Source organism: Bubalus kerabau, chromosome 15 (genome assembly GCF_029407905.1).
Source record: "Bubalus kerabau isolate K-KA32 ecotype Philippines breed swamp buffalo chromosome 15, PCC_UOA_SB_1v2, whole genome shotgun sequence".
Classification (NCBI taxonomy): domain Eukaryota; kingdom Metazoa; phylum Chordata; class Mammalia; order Artiodactyla; family Bovidae; genus Bubalus; species Bubalus kerabau.
In genome coordinates, this window is record NC_073638.1 from 33,680,915 (window position 1) to 33,697,773 (window position 16,859).

General features: G+C 45.5%; 1 protein-coding gene and 1 long non-coding RNA gene across 2 annotated transcripts in view; one reads left to right on the forward strand and one right to left on the reverse strand.

Moving 5' to 3' along the window:
- LOC129628872 (uncharacterized) overlaps positions 1-16,859 on the forward strand; it is a 36,490-nt gene that overhangs the window by 18,744 nt on the left and 887 nt on the right. Inside the window, exon 3 of the long non-coding RNA XR_008702958.1 lies at positions 13,920-14,035. This is a non-coding gene — a long non-coding RNA (uncharacterized LOC129628872). The remainder of the gene's footprint in view (positions 1-13,919; positions 14,036-16,859) is intronic.
- CLMP (CXADR like membrane protein) overlaps positions 1-16,859 on the reverse strand; it is a 101,701-nt gene that overhangs the window by 14,130 nt on the left and 70,712 nt on the right. Inside the window, exon 2 of the mRNA XM_055548431.1 lies at positions 9,368-9,525. Within this exon, the coding sequence (XP_055404406.1) occupies positions 9,368-9,525 (158 nt within the window). The remainder of the gene's footprint in view (positions 1-9,367; positions 9,526-16,859) is intronic.

Sequence of the window (16,859 nt, forward strand, 5' to 3'; positions counted from 1 at the left end):
ATCTGAACTCTGAAATCCATCTTGGGCAAAGCCTTGACTGTTGAAAGTCTGAAAGGTTTAGAATCCAAGTTTTCTAGAGATGGAGGTCTAATTTTCTTCACGCATTAAAAGAACTATTTTAACAATCCTTACCTTATCGATCTCCCTGGCTTATAACAAGATTTAAATTTAAAAGACAGCTTTTGAGCAAGGGCACAGTTCCTTCTGACGATGATCATTTAGATTTATAGCACAAATTGGGCTTCCCTGGTGGCTCAGATGGTAAAGAATCTACCTGCAATGCAGAAGCCACAGGTTCGATCCCCGGGTCGGGAAGATCCCCTGGAGAAGGAAATGGCAACCCACTCCAGTATTCTTGCCTGGGAAACCCCATGGACAGAGGAGCCTGGTGGGCTATAGTCCATGAGGTCGCAAGAGTTGGATACAACTCAGCGACTAACCCCACCAGTGGTTAAGAATCTGCCTGCCAATGCAGGGAACATGGGTTCGATCCCCGGTCCGGGAAGATTCCACATGTCTGGGAGCAACTAAGCCTGTGTGCCACAACTACTGAGCCTGGGCTCTAGAGCCCAAGTGTTGCAACTACTGAAGATGTGCGCCTAGAGCCTGTGATCCGCAACAAAGAAGCCACTGCAATGAGAAGCCCATGCATCACAACAAAGAGTAACCCCCAGTCACCTCAACTAGAGAAAGCCTGCGTGCAGCCATGAAGACCCAGCATAACCAAAAGTTAAAAAAAAAAAAAAAAAAAATCTGATTGCTTATGATCCCCTGCTGCTGCTGCTGCTAAGTCGCTTCAGTTGTGTCCGACTCTGTGCAATCCCATAGACAGCAGCCCACCAGGTTTCCCCATCCCTGGGGTTCTCCAGGCAATAACACTGGAGTAGGTTGCCATTTCCTTCTCCCCAAAAAAATGCATGAAAGTGAAAAGTGAAACTGAAGTCGCTCAGTCGTGTCTGACTCTTAGTGACCCCATGGACTGCAGCCTACCAGGCTCCTCCGTCCTAATTTTGAAAAATGCTATATCAGGGACAGTGATGGAGAAAGCTGGCTGGGAAGTCAGTAGTCTTCTGTACTCAAAAGGGAGCTCCTCCACTTGCTGCATGTCCTGGTTCAGCTAATGAACTTGGCTAATCCCTAAGGTCCTCAGCTGTCACACGGGGACAAGCTACTTCACAGGATTTTGGGGGGAATGAGATAGTAAGCCCTCATGATCATTTTTATCAGATGGATTCTGGGTTCTAGGAAGCCCCTAAGGTTTCCAAGTTTTTCAGCCCATGCGTTCTATTCATTTGTATAGGGAAACTCCCCTGGCTAAAAACCTCCACTGGTTCCCTCACCTGTGGTCTATTTCAAGCTGTGGTCCACAGCTTGACCCTCTGAATGTGGCCCCTAAGGCCAGTGCAGCCTGGACCACATCTCAGCTTTGGCCCCTGCCCTCAGATCTCTGAATAGCCTAATCCCCAAACTTGAGTCCTGTGCTCTGAACAGTGTCCTCTGATGTGTCTTTGTCTTGGATCATAAAGTTTTCTCCTTCTGAAATGCATTTCCTTTTATTTTCATCTAAACACCACCTCTACAGGTCTCAAGATCAAGCATGAGGGTCACCTTCTGTGTATACGGGCTTTTCTGGTGTATTTCTTTTCCCTCCCTTTCCTCTAGTTCCTATCATATATAAGTCATATATATATCAGATCAGATCAGTCGCTCAGTTGTGTCCCACTCTTTGCGACCCCATGAATCGCAGCACGCCAGGCCTCCCTGCCCATCACCAACTCCCGGAGTTCACTCAGACTCACGTCCATCAAGTCAGTGATGCCATCCAGCCATCTCATTCTCTGTCGTCCCCTTCTCCTCCTGCCCCCAATCCCTCCCAGCATCAGAGTCTTTTCCAATGAGTCAACTCTTCGCATGAGGTGGCCGAAGTACTGGAGTTTCAGCTTTAGCATCATTCCTTCCAAAGAAATCCCAGGGCTGATTTCCTTCAGAATGGACTGGTTGGATCTCCTTGCAGTCCAAGGGACTCCCAAGAGTCTTCTCCAACACCACAGTTCAAAAGCATCCATTCTTCGGTGCTCAGCCTTCTTCACAGTCCAACTCGCACATCCATACATGACCACAGGAAAAACCATAGCCTTGACTAGGCGGACCATTGTTGGCAAAGTAATGTCTCTGCTTTGAATATGCTATCTAGGTTGGTCATAACTTTCCTTCCGAGGAGTAAGTGTCTTTTAATTTCATGGCTGCAGTCACCATCTGCAGTGATTTTGGAGTCCAGAAAAATAAAGTCTGACACCGTTTCCACTGTTTCCTCATCTATTTCCCATGAAGCGATGGGACCGGATGCCATGATCTTCGTTTTCTGAATGTTGAGCTTTAAGCCAACTTTTTCACTCTCCACTTTCACTTTCATCAAAAGGCTCTTTAGTTCCTCTTCACTTTCTGCCATAAGGGTGGTGTCATCTGTATATCTGAGGTTATTGATATTTCTCACGGCAATCTTGATTCCAGCTTGTGTTTCTTTCAGTTCAGCGTTTCTCATGATGTACTCTGCATATAAGTTAAATAAACAGGGTGACAATATACAGCCTTGACATACTCCTTTTCCTATTTGGAACCAGTCTGTTGTTCCATGTCCAGTTCTAACTGTTGCTTCCTGACCTGCATAAAATTTCTCAAGAGGCAGGTCAGGTGGTCTGGGATTCCCATCTCTTTCAGAATTTTCCACAGTTTATTGTGATCCACACAGTCAAAGGCTTTGGCATAGTCAATAAAGCAGAAATAGATGTTTTTCTGGAACTCTCTTGCTTTTTCCATGATCCAGCAGATGTTGGCAATTTGATCTCTGGTTCCTCTGCCTTTTCTAAAACCAGCTTGAACATCAGGAAGTTCACGGTTCACATATTGCTGAAGCCTGGCTTGGAGAATTTTGAGCATTATTTTACTAGCATGTGAGATGAGTGCAATTGTGCGGTAGTTTGAGCATTCTTTGGCATTGCCTTTCTTTGGGATTGGAATGAAAACTGACCTTTGCCAGTCCTGTGGCCACTGCTGAGTTTTCCAAATTTGCTGGCATATTGAGTGCAGCACTTTCACAGCATCATCTTTCAGGATTTGGAATAGCTCAACTGGAATTCTATCACCTCCACTAGCTTTGTTCGTAGTGATGCTTTCTAAGGCCCACTTGACTTCACATTCCAGGCTGTCTGGCTCTAGGTCAGTGATCACACCATCGTGATTATCTGGGTCATTATATATATATATATATATGACATATAGGCTTCCCCAGTGGCTCAGCAGTAAAGAATCCACCTGCAATGCAGGAGCCACAGGCGACTCAGGTTCGATCCCTGGGTCAGGAAGATCCCCTAGAGGAGAGTATGGCAACCCACTCCAGTGTTCTTGCCTGGAGAATCGCATGGACTGAGGAGCCTGGCGGGCTACAGTCCATAGAGTCACAAAGAGTCGGGCATGAATGAAGCGACTGAGCACAAATATATATTTGACCACAACCTGCAGCATATGGGATCTTCCACAACCGGGGCTTGAACCCATGCCCCCTGCAGTGGGAGCATTGATTCTTAACCACTATACTACTGGGGAAGTTCCTGTCCTAATATTAAATGAAGAAAAAAGAGATAACTAGAGGCAAATATTTAACATCTTTGGAAAGCAGAGTGTATACAACTTCAAAATAATCTTAATATAATTAAATGACCCTTATTTAATACGAGAATTTCAAAACACTTTTGACAGGGTTGGGGTTCAGCTACAGCCTTGCAATTTGGCTTTTTTTTCCCCTCAGACATACCTTGAATATCAGATGCTTGTGTGCCTCTGTTTTATTTTGTTTTTAATTCTAAGGAACGTAATGCTGAGACTAAGCCAAGGGTCAATGGGAATGTGATGGGGGAACAGTGAATATAAATCTAACTCTTCTGCAAACAGATTAAATATATGAATTGCAGCTGTTGTGGGACTGTGTCTCATGACATTCCTGGTGTCCTGCTCCAGATGTGTTTTTAGGGAGACGAGGCAGGACAATTCATTAGGACTCAGATGGAACAGATGGATCAGCTCAACCTTCTGGCAGTTGCTCTGCTGCGCCAAGTCCTATGTAGCAGTTGTGAAACTGCCCTGAAGGAGATGGATGTAAGTCCCTCTCTCTGTACTTTAGATCAAGATTTTTCTTGCTCAAAGCCAAAGAGAAACGGGAAAGGGTGAAAGAGTGGCCAAGATAATTGGCATGGAAAATTGAGCATCTCTGTCCTAATTATTCCATCTGAAAAATACAGGAGAAAAGTGTGTGTTGTGAGTTCCTGACTCTTCTTCTGAGCACTCTTACTTTGGAAATTCAACCAAGTTTCCATCCTAGAACAAGGAGGAATGCTCCAGAATCCTAGTGACCCTACTGTCTAGGCTGAAATTCAAATATTCCTGAGGCTGCCTGCTGCTGCTGCTGCTAAGTTGCTTCGGTCGTGTCCGACTCTGTGCAACCCCATAGACGGCAGCCCACTAGGCTCCCCCGTCCCTGGGATTCTCCAGGCAAGAACACTGGAGTGGGTTGCCATTTCCTTCTCCAATGCATGAAAGTGGAAAGGGAAGTCGCTCAGTTGTGTCTGACCCTCAGCGACCCCATGGACTGCAGCCCACCAGGCTCCTCCGTCCATGGGATTCTCCAGGCAAGAGTACTGGAGTGGGGTGCCATTGCCTTCTCCCACCCCTAAATGTTTCCTGCATATCTGAGGGTCCTAGACAAGAGGGATGCAACATTTCTGCTCAGATTAAAGCACAAAGCTGACCTTGGGATCTAGGTCATTGGCTAGCCTATTTTAAGCACCTCATCCAGGTCTTCTCTGGCAGTTCAGTGGTAAGGACCTTGAGCTTCCACTGCAGGGGGCACGGGTTTGATCTCTCGTTAGGGAACTAAGATCCCATAAGCTGAGAGGCATGATGGAAAGAAAAGAAAAACAAGCAACACGTCTGTTCCAACCCTTCCTGTATTTTCTTTCTCAGTTCCCCTCACTCTCACTCCCAATACCCTGGCAATTAACCAGCTCAGGAAGCTTCACCCATTGCTTGGCATCCCAGCCACCCACGACTGTACTTTAAGCCCTTATTGTATAGCTGGAAACTATTCAACTAATCTTGATTCTTCTACTTGCTAAATTGCTTCAGTCGTGTCCGACTCTGCGACCCCATAGACGGCAGCCTACCAGGCTCCCCCGTCCCTGGGATTCTCCAGGCAAGAACACTGGAGTGGGTTGCCATTTCCTTCTCCGTTCCTCTACTTGAGTCCTCTTTAAATCAGTGTGCCTCACAGAGTGCCAGAGTGCTTGCTCTAAGATGCAAAGATGCCCTTTTCACTCTGAAAATCCTTCAAGAACACCATGACGTTATAAGAAGAATTCTCAGCTCCCTGGTATGATAGACAAGACCTTTCAGTTTCTGGTCCTGCAACCCTACAAGCTGAAACTTGCACTCTACTTGGATCAGCTGCTTAGAAGTTTCCAGAATGGGCCCGCCTGTGTCTTTGCTCTTATGATTTCCTGAGGGCAGTGCCTTCTATAAACATGCAAATCAACTGCGCCTTCTTACCAGAAGCACACCTCGACCTCTCCCCAAGGACTCTCAGCCAGCAGCTCCTCCTCTGCTTTCCTCTAGAACATTCTGCTTATCTCAGTCTTGATATGTATCTCTTCAAGTAGCTCCTTCATGAGAGAGTGTGTGTGTATATTGGAAACCCAATATTTATTAAATTTAACTAAATTAATTTTATAAAATATTGATTTATTTACGTGGCTGCTTCAGGTTCTTAGTTTCAGCATGCAGCATTTCTTTAGTTGTGGCCCTGGGGATCTTTAGTTACAGCATGTGGGGTCTAGTTCCCTGATTAGGAATGGAACCCGGGACCCCTGCCTTGGGAGGGCAGAGTCTTAGCCACTGGACCAACAGGGAAGTCCCAACTAAATTGATTTTTAATCTTTCAGAACTTCCAATAGTGCCAAGCTTTTTCCAGCATCAGGGTCTTTGCATAATTAATCTGCTGGAATAATTTTTCTCCCCATGTTTTCCTTATTTCCAATATAGCAGCACTAATTGTCTAATTTCTAATTATTTATGAAGATAACACAGCTAGTGGTTAATAGTTTAGCTACCAATATCAGAGTGCTCAATTTCAAAAATGGGTGACTTTGGGACTTCCCTGGTGGTCCAGTGGCTAAGACTCTGAGCTCCCAGTGCAGGGGCCCAGGTTCGATCCCTGGTCAGGAAGCTAGCTCCCACATGCTACAACTAAGACCCAGAGCGGCCAAATAAATAAATTAAATTAAAAAAAAAAAAGTGTGACTTTAAGCAATTTCTCACTTTGTGTGTGTACATGCCTCAGTTCCTTATCTGTAAAGTGGTACCAATAATCCCGGTTATGAGCAGTAAGTTAAATGAGACAATATGTGCTAAACAGATTTGTGCCCAGCCTGCAGCTGGTATTTATTGTTCTGTACTTAAATTTTTTTAAAAAAATTATTAAATGTCATTTTATTTAAGCTCCTAGAAGGCAGAGATTTTGATTTTTTCTTCACTGCTATACCCCAGTGCCTACCATGGAATACAGTAAGTGCAAAATAAATTCATGCCCTCTGGACTTCCCTGGTGGTTCAGTGGTTAAGATTTCAGGCTCCCAGTGCAGGAAGCATGGGTTCAACCCTTGGTGGAGGAACTAAGATCCCTCATGCCACATGGCTCGGGGGAAAAAAAAAATCATGCCTTCTGAATGAGTGAATAAATGGCAATCCTTTCTTTAGAGCATTCACTGAAGATAAGTAGGGAACTGTGCCTGCTTATTAGGGTGAGGACAGAAGCTGTATCAGTGACCTTCTTTATTTTATTTAGTTTTTGGCTGCACCCCATAGCACCTTAGTTCCTAGACCAGGGATTGAACCCGAAGCCCCTGCATTGGAAGGGGGAGTCTTAACAATTGGACCACCAGGCAAGTCCCTCAGTAGCCTTTTTAAATCAATCCTTATATTCACCTGGCTATAAAACCAAGTAATTTTTTTTTCCTTTAGTTTAAATGAAACCACTTGGGTGAAAGATAAATAATGTCATTCTTGGATTTTTATTAGAGGAACATGGGCACTTATTCATTCAGAACTGAGAGTATCAGGTCTAGGATTGATTATGAAACTGTTGGAATAAACATGCTCAGGTTAAGGTGACCTTGCTCTGGAGAGAACAGACTGAGTCTTGGGATGGTGCACTAGGAGAAGAGAATGACAAGCAGTATCAAAATAACAAGGTGATGTAGGCAGCTCTGTAAGCAAGTTCAATTCCAACTGTGATCTTGAATTTTATTTTCAGTGAAAACCTTAGCTTCCCTCTGCATAAACCACCTTATAAAATTAGTAGCATAGACATCGGAGAGGAAAGGACAACTTTATACTTTTTAGTAGGGAAAGAAGTAAAGTTCTGAAAAAGAAGGAAAGTCTAAAATCAGCTTCCGTAGGATGTAGTTTGTTTTTTTAACCACAAAACTTTCAACAAAGAGTTTTAAAAATAAGTCAATAGAGGGGAAGGGTGGAGAGAGGAATAGTTAGGGGGTTTGGGATGGGCATGTACATCCTGTTAAATTTAAAATAGTTAACCGACAAGGACCTACTGTATAGCACAGGGAACTCTGCTCAAAAGTCTGAAACAGCCTAATTGGGAAAAGAATTTGAAAAAGAATAGATACACGTGTATGGATAACTGAATCACTTCATTGTACACCTGAATCTAACACATTATTGTTAATCAACTGTACTCCAATATAATATAAAAGTTTAAGAATCTATAAATAAATAAAACACTTGTGTAAAAAAATACAGCAAAATAAAAGCCAGCCTATGATGTTGGGAGAAAAAAAAAGTCAATGGGTAGAGGCTGTTAATTCAATCTCTGGACTGGGAAGATTCCTTGGAGTAAGAAATGGCAACCCACTTCATGGACAGAGGATTCTGGTGGGCTTCAGTCCAATGGGGTCACAAAGAGTTAGATGCAACTGAGCATGCACAAACATGCACAAAGGCTACTGCAGAACAGTTATGCCAGAAAACCTAGGCTGAGCCAAGGTACAGTGGCTGAGTGCAGCCAAGGCAGAAAGGATGGTAACAGTAGGTTACCTAGTCCTCATTCTCTAATGAATGTCATGCCAGGAGGTCATCAGGAGCAGAGTGTGACAAATCTGTTTATGCCGCCAGTTCAGTTCAGTCACTCAGTTGTGTCTGACTCTTTGCAACCCCATGGACTGCAGCATGCCAGGACTCCCTGTGCATCACCAGCTCCCGGAGCTTACTCAAACTCATGTCCATCGAGTCAGTGATGCCATCCAACCATCTCATCCTCTGTTATCGCCTTCTCCTCCTGCCCTCACTCTTTCCCAGCATCAGAGTCTTTTCAGAAAAGTCAGTTCTTCACATCAGGTGGCCAAAGTATTGGAATTTCAGCTTCATCATCAGTCCTTCCAATGAATATTTAGGACTGATTTCCTTTAGGATGGACTGGTTGGATCTCCTTGCTGTCCAAGGGACTCTCAAGACTCTTCCAGGTGTGGTTCTGGCCCACTAGACTAGGCGATCAAGCTTCTGCATCCTTGTCCCTCTCATAGGAAAGACGCCACTAGTGTAGATACTCTTCTTGGGCAAACGATAGATTCTTGTAGTTCTTGCTCGCCCCCAAACAGAATTAGGGTTAGGGTTAGGTTTATACTGCCAGAAGCTTATAAAAACCAATGGGCCACCCTGGTGACCCTTCCAAACCTCAGCACTGCAGACCCAGGGCCAGCTCCTTATTTTCCAATTGTAGAATCAGTATCAGTTCTTTTGCTCATCCAATTATATGTTTTAACCATTTCCATTCACCTCCTCTTTATTTCTCTGTATTCCATGTTGTTTATCACTTTGCACAATCGTAGAGTTCAGAAGTCATGACCATGCAAAGTTTAAACACCAGCAGGTGGTGATGGTTTCAGAGGAGGAAGAGGAGCAGACTTCTCAGGACAGGTGTGGTTCTGGCCCACTAGGCTAGGCGATCAAGCTACTGCATCCTTGTCCCCCTCATAGGAAAGAAGCCACTAGTGTAGATTCCCTCCTTGGAAAAATGATAGATTCTTGTAGCTCTTGCTTGCCCCCAAACAGAATCTCTTATCCCCACAACCCAGTACCCTTTCTTGTTATAGTATTGTATCTAGAGTCTTCCAACTCTAAACCAGATCAAAAAGCAATTCTAGAACTTTCTTACACAGTGGGAAAAATGCAGGACTAAGGCAAGGGGGGGCGGTGGTGGAGGACAAGGGAAAAGGAGGCGAGACTCCAGTCAGACACACACTCACCACTTTTTGGTTCCCTTCATGATCGGTGAGCAGCCATTCGATATCCAGGGTGTCTTTTTCTGGGAGCCCCAGTTGATGGTGACAGGGCAGAGTGACCTTCTCCTCTGCCACTTTCTTGATCTCAGTGTGAGTCCCCAAGGTTCCAACGTAGTAGGAAACTGGAAGAGGAAAACCTCCAATGAGTCATGCAGAAACTGGACGACAGGGTGCAGGAAACAAATACTACAACTAATAATTACTGGACGTTTCTGTGGGCAAGAAGCACGTCAAGGTGTTGGAGGAACCCTGGTCCAGAAGTACTGGAAGTCCCTGGTCTCACACTGGCTCCTCCATTAACTGAATTTATCATATCTTCCATACCCCCCCAAATTACACTCCTGGTAATGCCCACCTTTCCTACCCGCCAGGGTTTTTAGAAACAATGAAATCACTCAAGTTAAAAACAGCTTTGTTTTTTGACCTTTTTCTCCCCTGCTAACAAAGGCTTCTGAAAGGACGGAAACTAGCAAGGAGGACAGAGCTAGCCTCTTCCCAGCACAGGCTCCAGATACGGTTCACTCCTCAGAGCCTTGAAGTCTGGCCGCCCTCACAGAACTCTCAGGAAGTGCAGCCATTCCTCCAGGGGCAAGCAGGCTCTTGGGCAGCCCCTGCTCCCTTAAGGGACACAGTCTCCTACTCCCCCAGCTTCCATCTTCATTCTCCATAGTTTCATATCATATGGCTGCAAAATAGGAAGCAGCACTTTCTACCCAAAGCAAAATCCAAGTTACCACATTTGGATCCTGTCCCTTCATCCGTCCAATATTCCTTTGGCCAACAGGAATTCAGTTCTACTTTCTTTAACTTTCATCTTTTTCCAGAAATGGTATTGTGTCAGCAACAATTTTTTTTTGTTTTTTGGCTGGGTAGCTTGTAGGATCTCAGTTCCCTGACCAGGAATGGAACCAAGGCCCCCAGCAGTGGAAGTGTGGAGTCTGAACTGCTAGATCACCAGGAATTCCATCAACTTGCCCAGTATCACACAGCTAGGAAGTGTTAGCGCAAGGCTCTACCCAGATCTGTCTCCCTGAGAAGCTCACCCTAACAGCCATGCTAAACTACTCATACCCTTGGTTTTATGTGGCTTCCTGAGTGTCTGGTTCTCCCAGTTGCCTCTAAGCACCTTGAGATTAAGTTCCATTACCACTGCATGCCCAGAGCACTCAGTCAGGGTCTCACATGCTGAAGATGCTCAATAATACGTATTGGATGGATTTAAATCTAACCCATGCACTGATTTTACCAATGAGCAAACTGAGGTCTGGGGATAAAGGAGTTGGCCCAAGGTCCTACCACTCATTTAGTGGCAGAACTAACCCATATAAAACCCATCCTCCTTCAGTTCCCATAAAGCAGAGCCGGTTTGCCCTGTACTCAGCTAATACCAGTTTGCCCTGTACTAAGCTAAGCTTCTATGGAGGAGCTCTGGCTTCCATCTCTGATCACTTTCCACTGGACAGGACAGTGTTCAGATGAAGCACCCCTGGCAAAGCTAGAGAACCCAGCACCAATTCGGTGCATACAGTAGGCACTAAATATATATCGAATAATTAAATGCAAAGAATCAGCTAGGAAAGTTGCCGATTTGAGCCACTAGAGGGAATCAGAGGCTCGGATTTGGTTGATGTCCTCAAAGGAAAGGAACACAGTAGTGGGTGGTGTGCTTTGCCAGAGCACCAAGTTCTATTTATACCACACCCAGAATTAACACAGCGCGCAGAGCCAGGCCACTCCCTGAATCCCAAATGGTTTTACCGAGGCAAGGAGCCTGAGGATCAGGGTGCATGCACCTCTAGTCTTCCCTGAACCTCAGGTCCCCAGAATCCCTGCAGAGTTCTCAGGTACTTCTGTGCTTTTAAACTCAAACTCCTGAAGCCTACATGCAAAGTGCCTGGGCTCTCCTTACAACCTCCAGGCTTGGCAATGCTCATGGGGGCTGCTGAATACGTGTCTGCTGCTTGGCAGGTGAGCAAGAAGGGGCAATTTAACCCCCAGGGGCCAGCCTTGGGTTCCCTGGGCACTGAAGGGTTCACTTTCATTGAGAAAGACCTTGCTGCTGCTGCTGCTGCTTAATCATTCACTCATGTCCAACTCTTTGCAGCTCATGGACCATAGCCCACCAGGCTCCTCTGTCCATGGGATTTTCCGGGCGAGAATACTGGAGTGGGTTGCCATTTCCTTCTCCAGGGGATCTTCCTAACCTAGGGATCAAACTCAAGTCTCTTGCTTGGCAGGCAGATTCTTTACCACTGAGTCACCTGGGAAGCTGGAGAAAGACTTGTTCAGTGACTAAGTTGTGTCTGACTCTTTGTGACCCCGTGGACTGCAGCATGCCAGGCTTCTCTGTTCTTCCCCATCTCCCAGAGTTTGCTCAAACTCATGTCCATTGGGTCAGTGATGCCATCCAACCATCTCATCCTCTGTTGCCCCTGTCTCTTCCTGCCCTCAATCTTTCCCAGCATCAGGGTCTTTTCCAATGAGTTGGCTCTTTGCATCAAGTGGCCAAAGTATTGGAGCTTCAGTTTCAGCATCAGTCTTTCCAATGAGTATTCAGGGTTGATTTCTTTTAGGATTGACTGGTTTGATCTCCTTGCAGTTGAAGGGACTCTCAAGAGTCTTCTCCAGCACCACAATTCAAAAGCATCAATTCTTTGGGGCTCAGCATTCTTTATGGTCCAACTCTTACATCTGTATATGACTGCTGGAAAAACCATAGCTTTGATTATACAGACCTTTGTCAGTAAAGCAATGTCTCTGCTTTTTAATATGCTGTCTACATTTCTCATAAAACATTCATAGTTGAAGTCTTTCTAAAAATGTTATGTCCAAAGAATTGGCGTTGTTTTAGTGGTCAAATAGACGCCTTGGATGACCCTTTCATGGAGGTTCACTTAGTCCAAATAAGTGAGACCTATAATTTTCGTGCACTGACTTTCCCTCACATATTGAGGCCCAATTTTCGGATCAGACTGTCAGTTCGAGCAGATGTGGCAGGATTGAGAATCCTGGCTGAGTTTTTTAAGATGGCTCCTTCCCCTAAGGCCACTGGTAACCTAGCTTGCTTTAATGGATGCAGAAAGACAAATGGCCCAGGGTAACTTTTTCAAAAAATATATTTATTTCTATTTATTTATGTATTTTAATGGGCTTCCCAGGTGGTGCAGTGGTAAACAATCCACCTGCCAATGCAGGAGATGCAAGAGACATGGATTAAGAACCCTGCATTGGGAAAATCCCTTGGAGGAGGAAATGGCAACTCACCCCAGTATTCTTGCCTGGAGAATGCCATGGACAGAGGAGCCTGGTGGGCTACAGTACTGCTGCTGCTGCTGCCAAGTCACTTTAGTCGTGTCTGACTCTGTGCGACCCCATAGATGGCAGCCCACCAGGTTCCCCTGTCCCTGGGATTCTCCAGGCAAGAACACTGGAGTGGGTTGCCATTTCCTTCTCCAATGCATGAAAGTGAAAAGTGAAAGGGAAGTCGCTCAGTTGTGTCCGACCCTTAGCGACCCCATGGACTGCAGCCTTCCAGGCGCCTCCATCCATGGGGTTTGCCAGGCAAGAGTACTGGAGTGGGGTGCCATCGCCTTTTCCGGGGCTACAGTACAAGAAGTCACAAAGAGTTGGACACGACTGAGCACAGCACACAATTTATTCGGCTGTGCTGGGTCTTAGTTGTGGCCTTTGAACTCTTAGCTGTGGCGTGTGGGATCTGGTTTCCTGATCAGGGATCAAACCAAGGCCCCCTGCATTGGAAGGGCAGAGTCTTAGCCACTATTCCACCAAAGAAGTCCGCCCAGGCTAACTTTTCATAGAAACTAGGATCTGCATATAAAATATCTTATTTCTCTCTTATTTCCCTAGCAGAGAATTTTCTCCTTCTCAAATACTTACTGAATGCCTGTGAGGCACAAGTTGCCCAGGGTCTGCATGCTATTCCCTCCAAAGAATGGATCCTCTGGTGCTGCCATCATTGACTCTGACACCCCACATTCCTCCAGGGCCCCTAGGAGAGGCCATCGTGCTTTCTGGGTCCTGTTTTAGAACTGAGTTGTTGATTATCAGGCTGTGTAGACATACTGTTTACAAGTAACATAGAGAGCCGTAGCAGTTACTGTCTGAAGTCACGTGCAGGAGCTGCGCCATTGCCACTATTTAATGTACAGTGGGGCACCCGTGAAGGGCGATGGAGGGGTGCAAGCACCCGCCTTCCACTCAGTGGCTACACTCTTTTCAATGGACCTGTTCAAATTCCTAAGTGGGAGGAAAGTTTCCTTGTGTTTTGCTTTACAGGGAATAGTCGAGAAGGCCTCAGGAAAACCAAAATCATCAAATGTCATTCAGAAAAATAAAAAGGATTTTGGAAATTTTATTTTTTAAAATAATGTATTTTTGGCTGTGCTGGGTCTTCACTGCTTCGCTCAGACTTTCTCTAGTTGTGGAGAGAAATGGCGGCTACTCTCTGGTTGTGGTACGTGGGCTTCTCATTGCTCTGGCTTCTCTTGTTTCACAGCACGGACTCAGTCTCTGTATGGACTTCAGTAGTTGTGGCTCATGGGCTTAGCTCATCCATGGTATCTGGAATCTTCCCTTCATTGGCAGGTGGATTCTTATCCACTGTGCCACCAGGTAAGTCCAGATTTTGGAAATATTAAACTTCTCTTATAGATCAAGAAATCAAGGCTTGGAGAAAAGTGACTTACCCAAAGGCCTTCCAATTTCTAGACTAATATATATGTAAAATTCTGTAGGTGTAGGGGTGTGTGTGTGTGTGTGTGCACGCAGGAATGTATTTTCCAGACTGTTTCTGGAACACTGTATGCAGTTCAAGATTTAATAGAAAGACCATGAGTTTGGAGTCAGATAGATGTAGTGTGGACCTAATTTGCTCTAAGACCAATTAATTCCCTGACTTCTCTGAGTCTTTTCTCTGAATGAGTATAAAAACATCAATCATGAAAGACAATTGTAAGGATTATTAAGATGTATATAAAGAGGAGAGTGAAAAAGTTGGCTTAAAACTCAACATTTAGAAAACTAAGATCATGGCATCTGGTCCCATCACTTCATGGGAAATAGATGTAGAAACAGTGGAAACAGTGTCAGACTTTATTTTGGGGGGCTCCAAAATCACTGTGGATGGTGATTGCAGCCATGAAATTAAAAGACACTTACTCCTTGGAAGGAAAGTTATGACCAACCTAGATAGCATATTCAAACAGAGACATTACTTTGCCAACAAAGGTCCGTCTAGTCAAGGCTATGGTTTTTCCAGTGGTCATGTATGGATGTGAGAGTTGGACTGTAAAGAAAGCTGAGCGCCGAAGAATTGATGCTTTTGAACTGTGGTGTTGGAGAAGACTCTTGGGAGTCCCTTGGACTGCAAGGAGATCCAACCAGTCCATTCTAAAGGAGATCAGTCCTGGGTGTTCTTTGGAAGGACTGATGCTAAAGCTGAAACTCCAGTACTTTGGCCACCTCATGCGAAGAGTTGACTCATTGGAAAAGACTCTGATGCTGGGAGGGATTGGGGGCAGGAGGAGAAGGGGACGACAGAGGATGAGATGGCTGGATGGCATCACCGACTCGATGGACGTGAGTTTGAGTGAACTCCGGGAGTTGGTGATGGACAGGGAGGCCTGGCGTGCTGCGATTCATGGGGTCGCAAAGAGTCGGACACAACTGAGCAACTGAACTGAACTGAACTGAAAGTGTCTGACACTGGCACAGGATATACAGTACATACTCAACAAATGGTCATTATTAATAGTTGTACACACCGTACGAAAAGGAAAACAAGAAAAACATGCTAAGGAGGTGAAGCAGAATTGTGAGGAGTTTGAAAGTCATTTTGCTAGATAACTTAATGTTTGGCCATATTTGTTCACTCTCTCTCCATATATATGTATGTATATATACAGATGGGCTTCCCAGGTGGTGGTAGTGGTAAAGAACCCGGCTGCGAATGCAAGGGATCCTGGAGACAAGGCTTTGATCCCTGAGTCAGGAAGATCCCCTGGAGAAGGAAATGGCAACCCACTCCAGTATTTTTGCCTGGAGAATCCCATGGACAGAGGAGCCTGGTGGTTTGCAGTCCATAGGATCTCAAAGAGTAGGACACGACTGAAGCGACTTAGCACGCACGCACACTGCTGCTGCGGCTGCTGCTAAGTCGCTTCAGTCGTGTCCGACTCTGTGCGACCCCATAGACAGCAGCCCACTAGGCTCCTCCGTCCCTGGGATTCTCCAGGCTTTATTTTTTTGGTGGAGGGGAAAGGGGTGCTTCCCTGGTGGCTCAGATGGTGAAGAATCTGCCTGCAATGCAGGAGACCCGGATTCGATATATATATTCAGATATATTTTGTCACATATTTTTGCTGCTATATTTCAACATCATGATCACACCCAGGAAAAGTAACCACATTGCGTGATTAATGGAAAATCAATCATTTCTGACAAGAGTGGTTAAGGAAGACTCTGAGGAGTAAGTGGGACTAAGCTAGTTCTGGAGACAGGCAGGTTTTTCCTGCAGACACGAGGGAAGGCGGAGAGCGCCCTGGTCGGGGAGCAGGGGCAGTGGAGGCAGAGGCAGCCCCCCCCCCACCCCATCAGCCCCTCAGGCGCCCTGGCTGTAAACCAGGGGAGTTTTCTATTTTGCCTTCCCATACGAGCCTGACCCCAGAATCTCTCCAGCCAACAGCCTTTATGAGGTCTTTGGAAAAGGAAAACCAAATTCACTCTGAGCTGCTAAATGATTCATTTCATTGTCTTCTCAGAGACAAACGTATATTTGATACTTAGAAAAAGACTGGAGCTGAAGGAACACAGCTGTGGTTATCAGTGGAATTTCAGGCATCTGGGAATCAGTGTGGTGCCTGTTATCTTTTCCCCCAAGGAGGTGAATATTTGTTCCTGAAATCCTAAAATGAATGGTGTGGGTGCAAGGACTAAGGTGGAAGCCTTGGCTTCAGTGGTGGCGGTGGCGGTGGGTCGGGGGAGGCAGGGGGTGTATAGACCTTCCTCCTGATTTCCAACCTGAGGGTTGGTTTTAGAGGAGGTGAAGGAAGGGCAAAGCAGGGAGAAAGATAGAATAAAGGAGGAGGAAGGGGGAGAGTGGGAGAGAGGAGGAAGGGAGGAGGGGGAGGGGAGAGGGGAGGGAGGGAGTCAGATTAGACAAAGAGGAGAAGAGAGGGGGAAAAGGGAGAGACGCTGATAGAAGATAGTTGAAGAAGTTTCCAGACTAAACACAGGCTGATTAAAAACTATCAACTCACCTCCCTTCCCCTCTGTAAAAAACTGTCTCAATATGTACTTCATGTGTATTTATCCACATTAAAAAATCGTAAGGCGCTCTTCACCTAACAGGTAGAAAAGAGATATAGAAGACGATAACAGTTTCTCCTCCCTCCTCAAACCATTTGAAAGCTAATGATTAATAATACTTTACATTTAT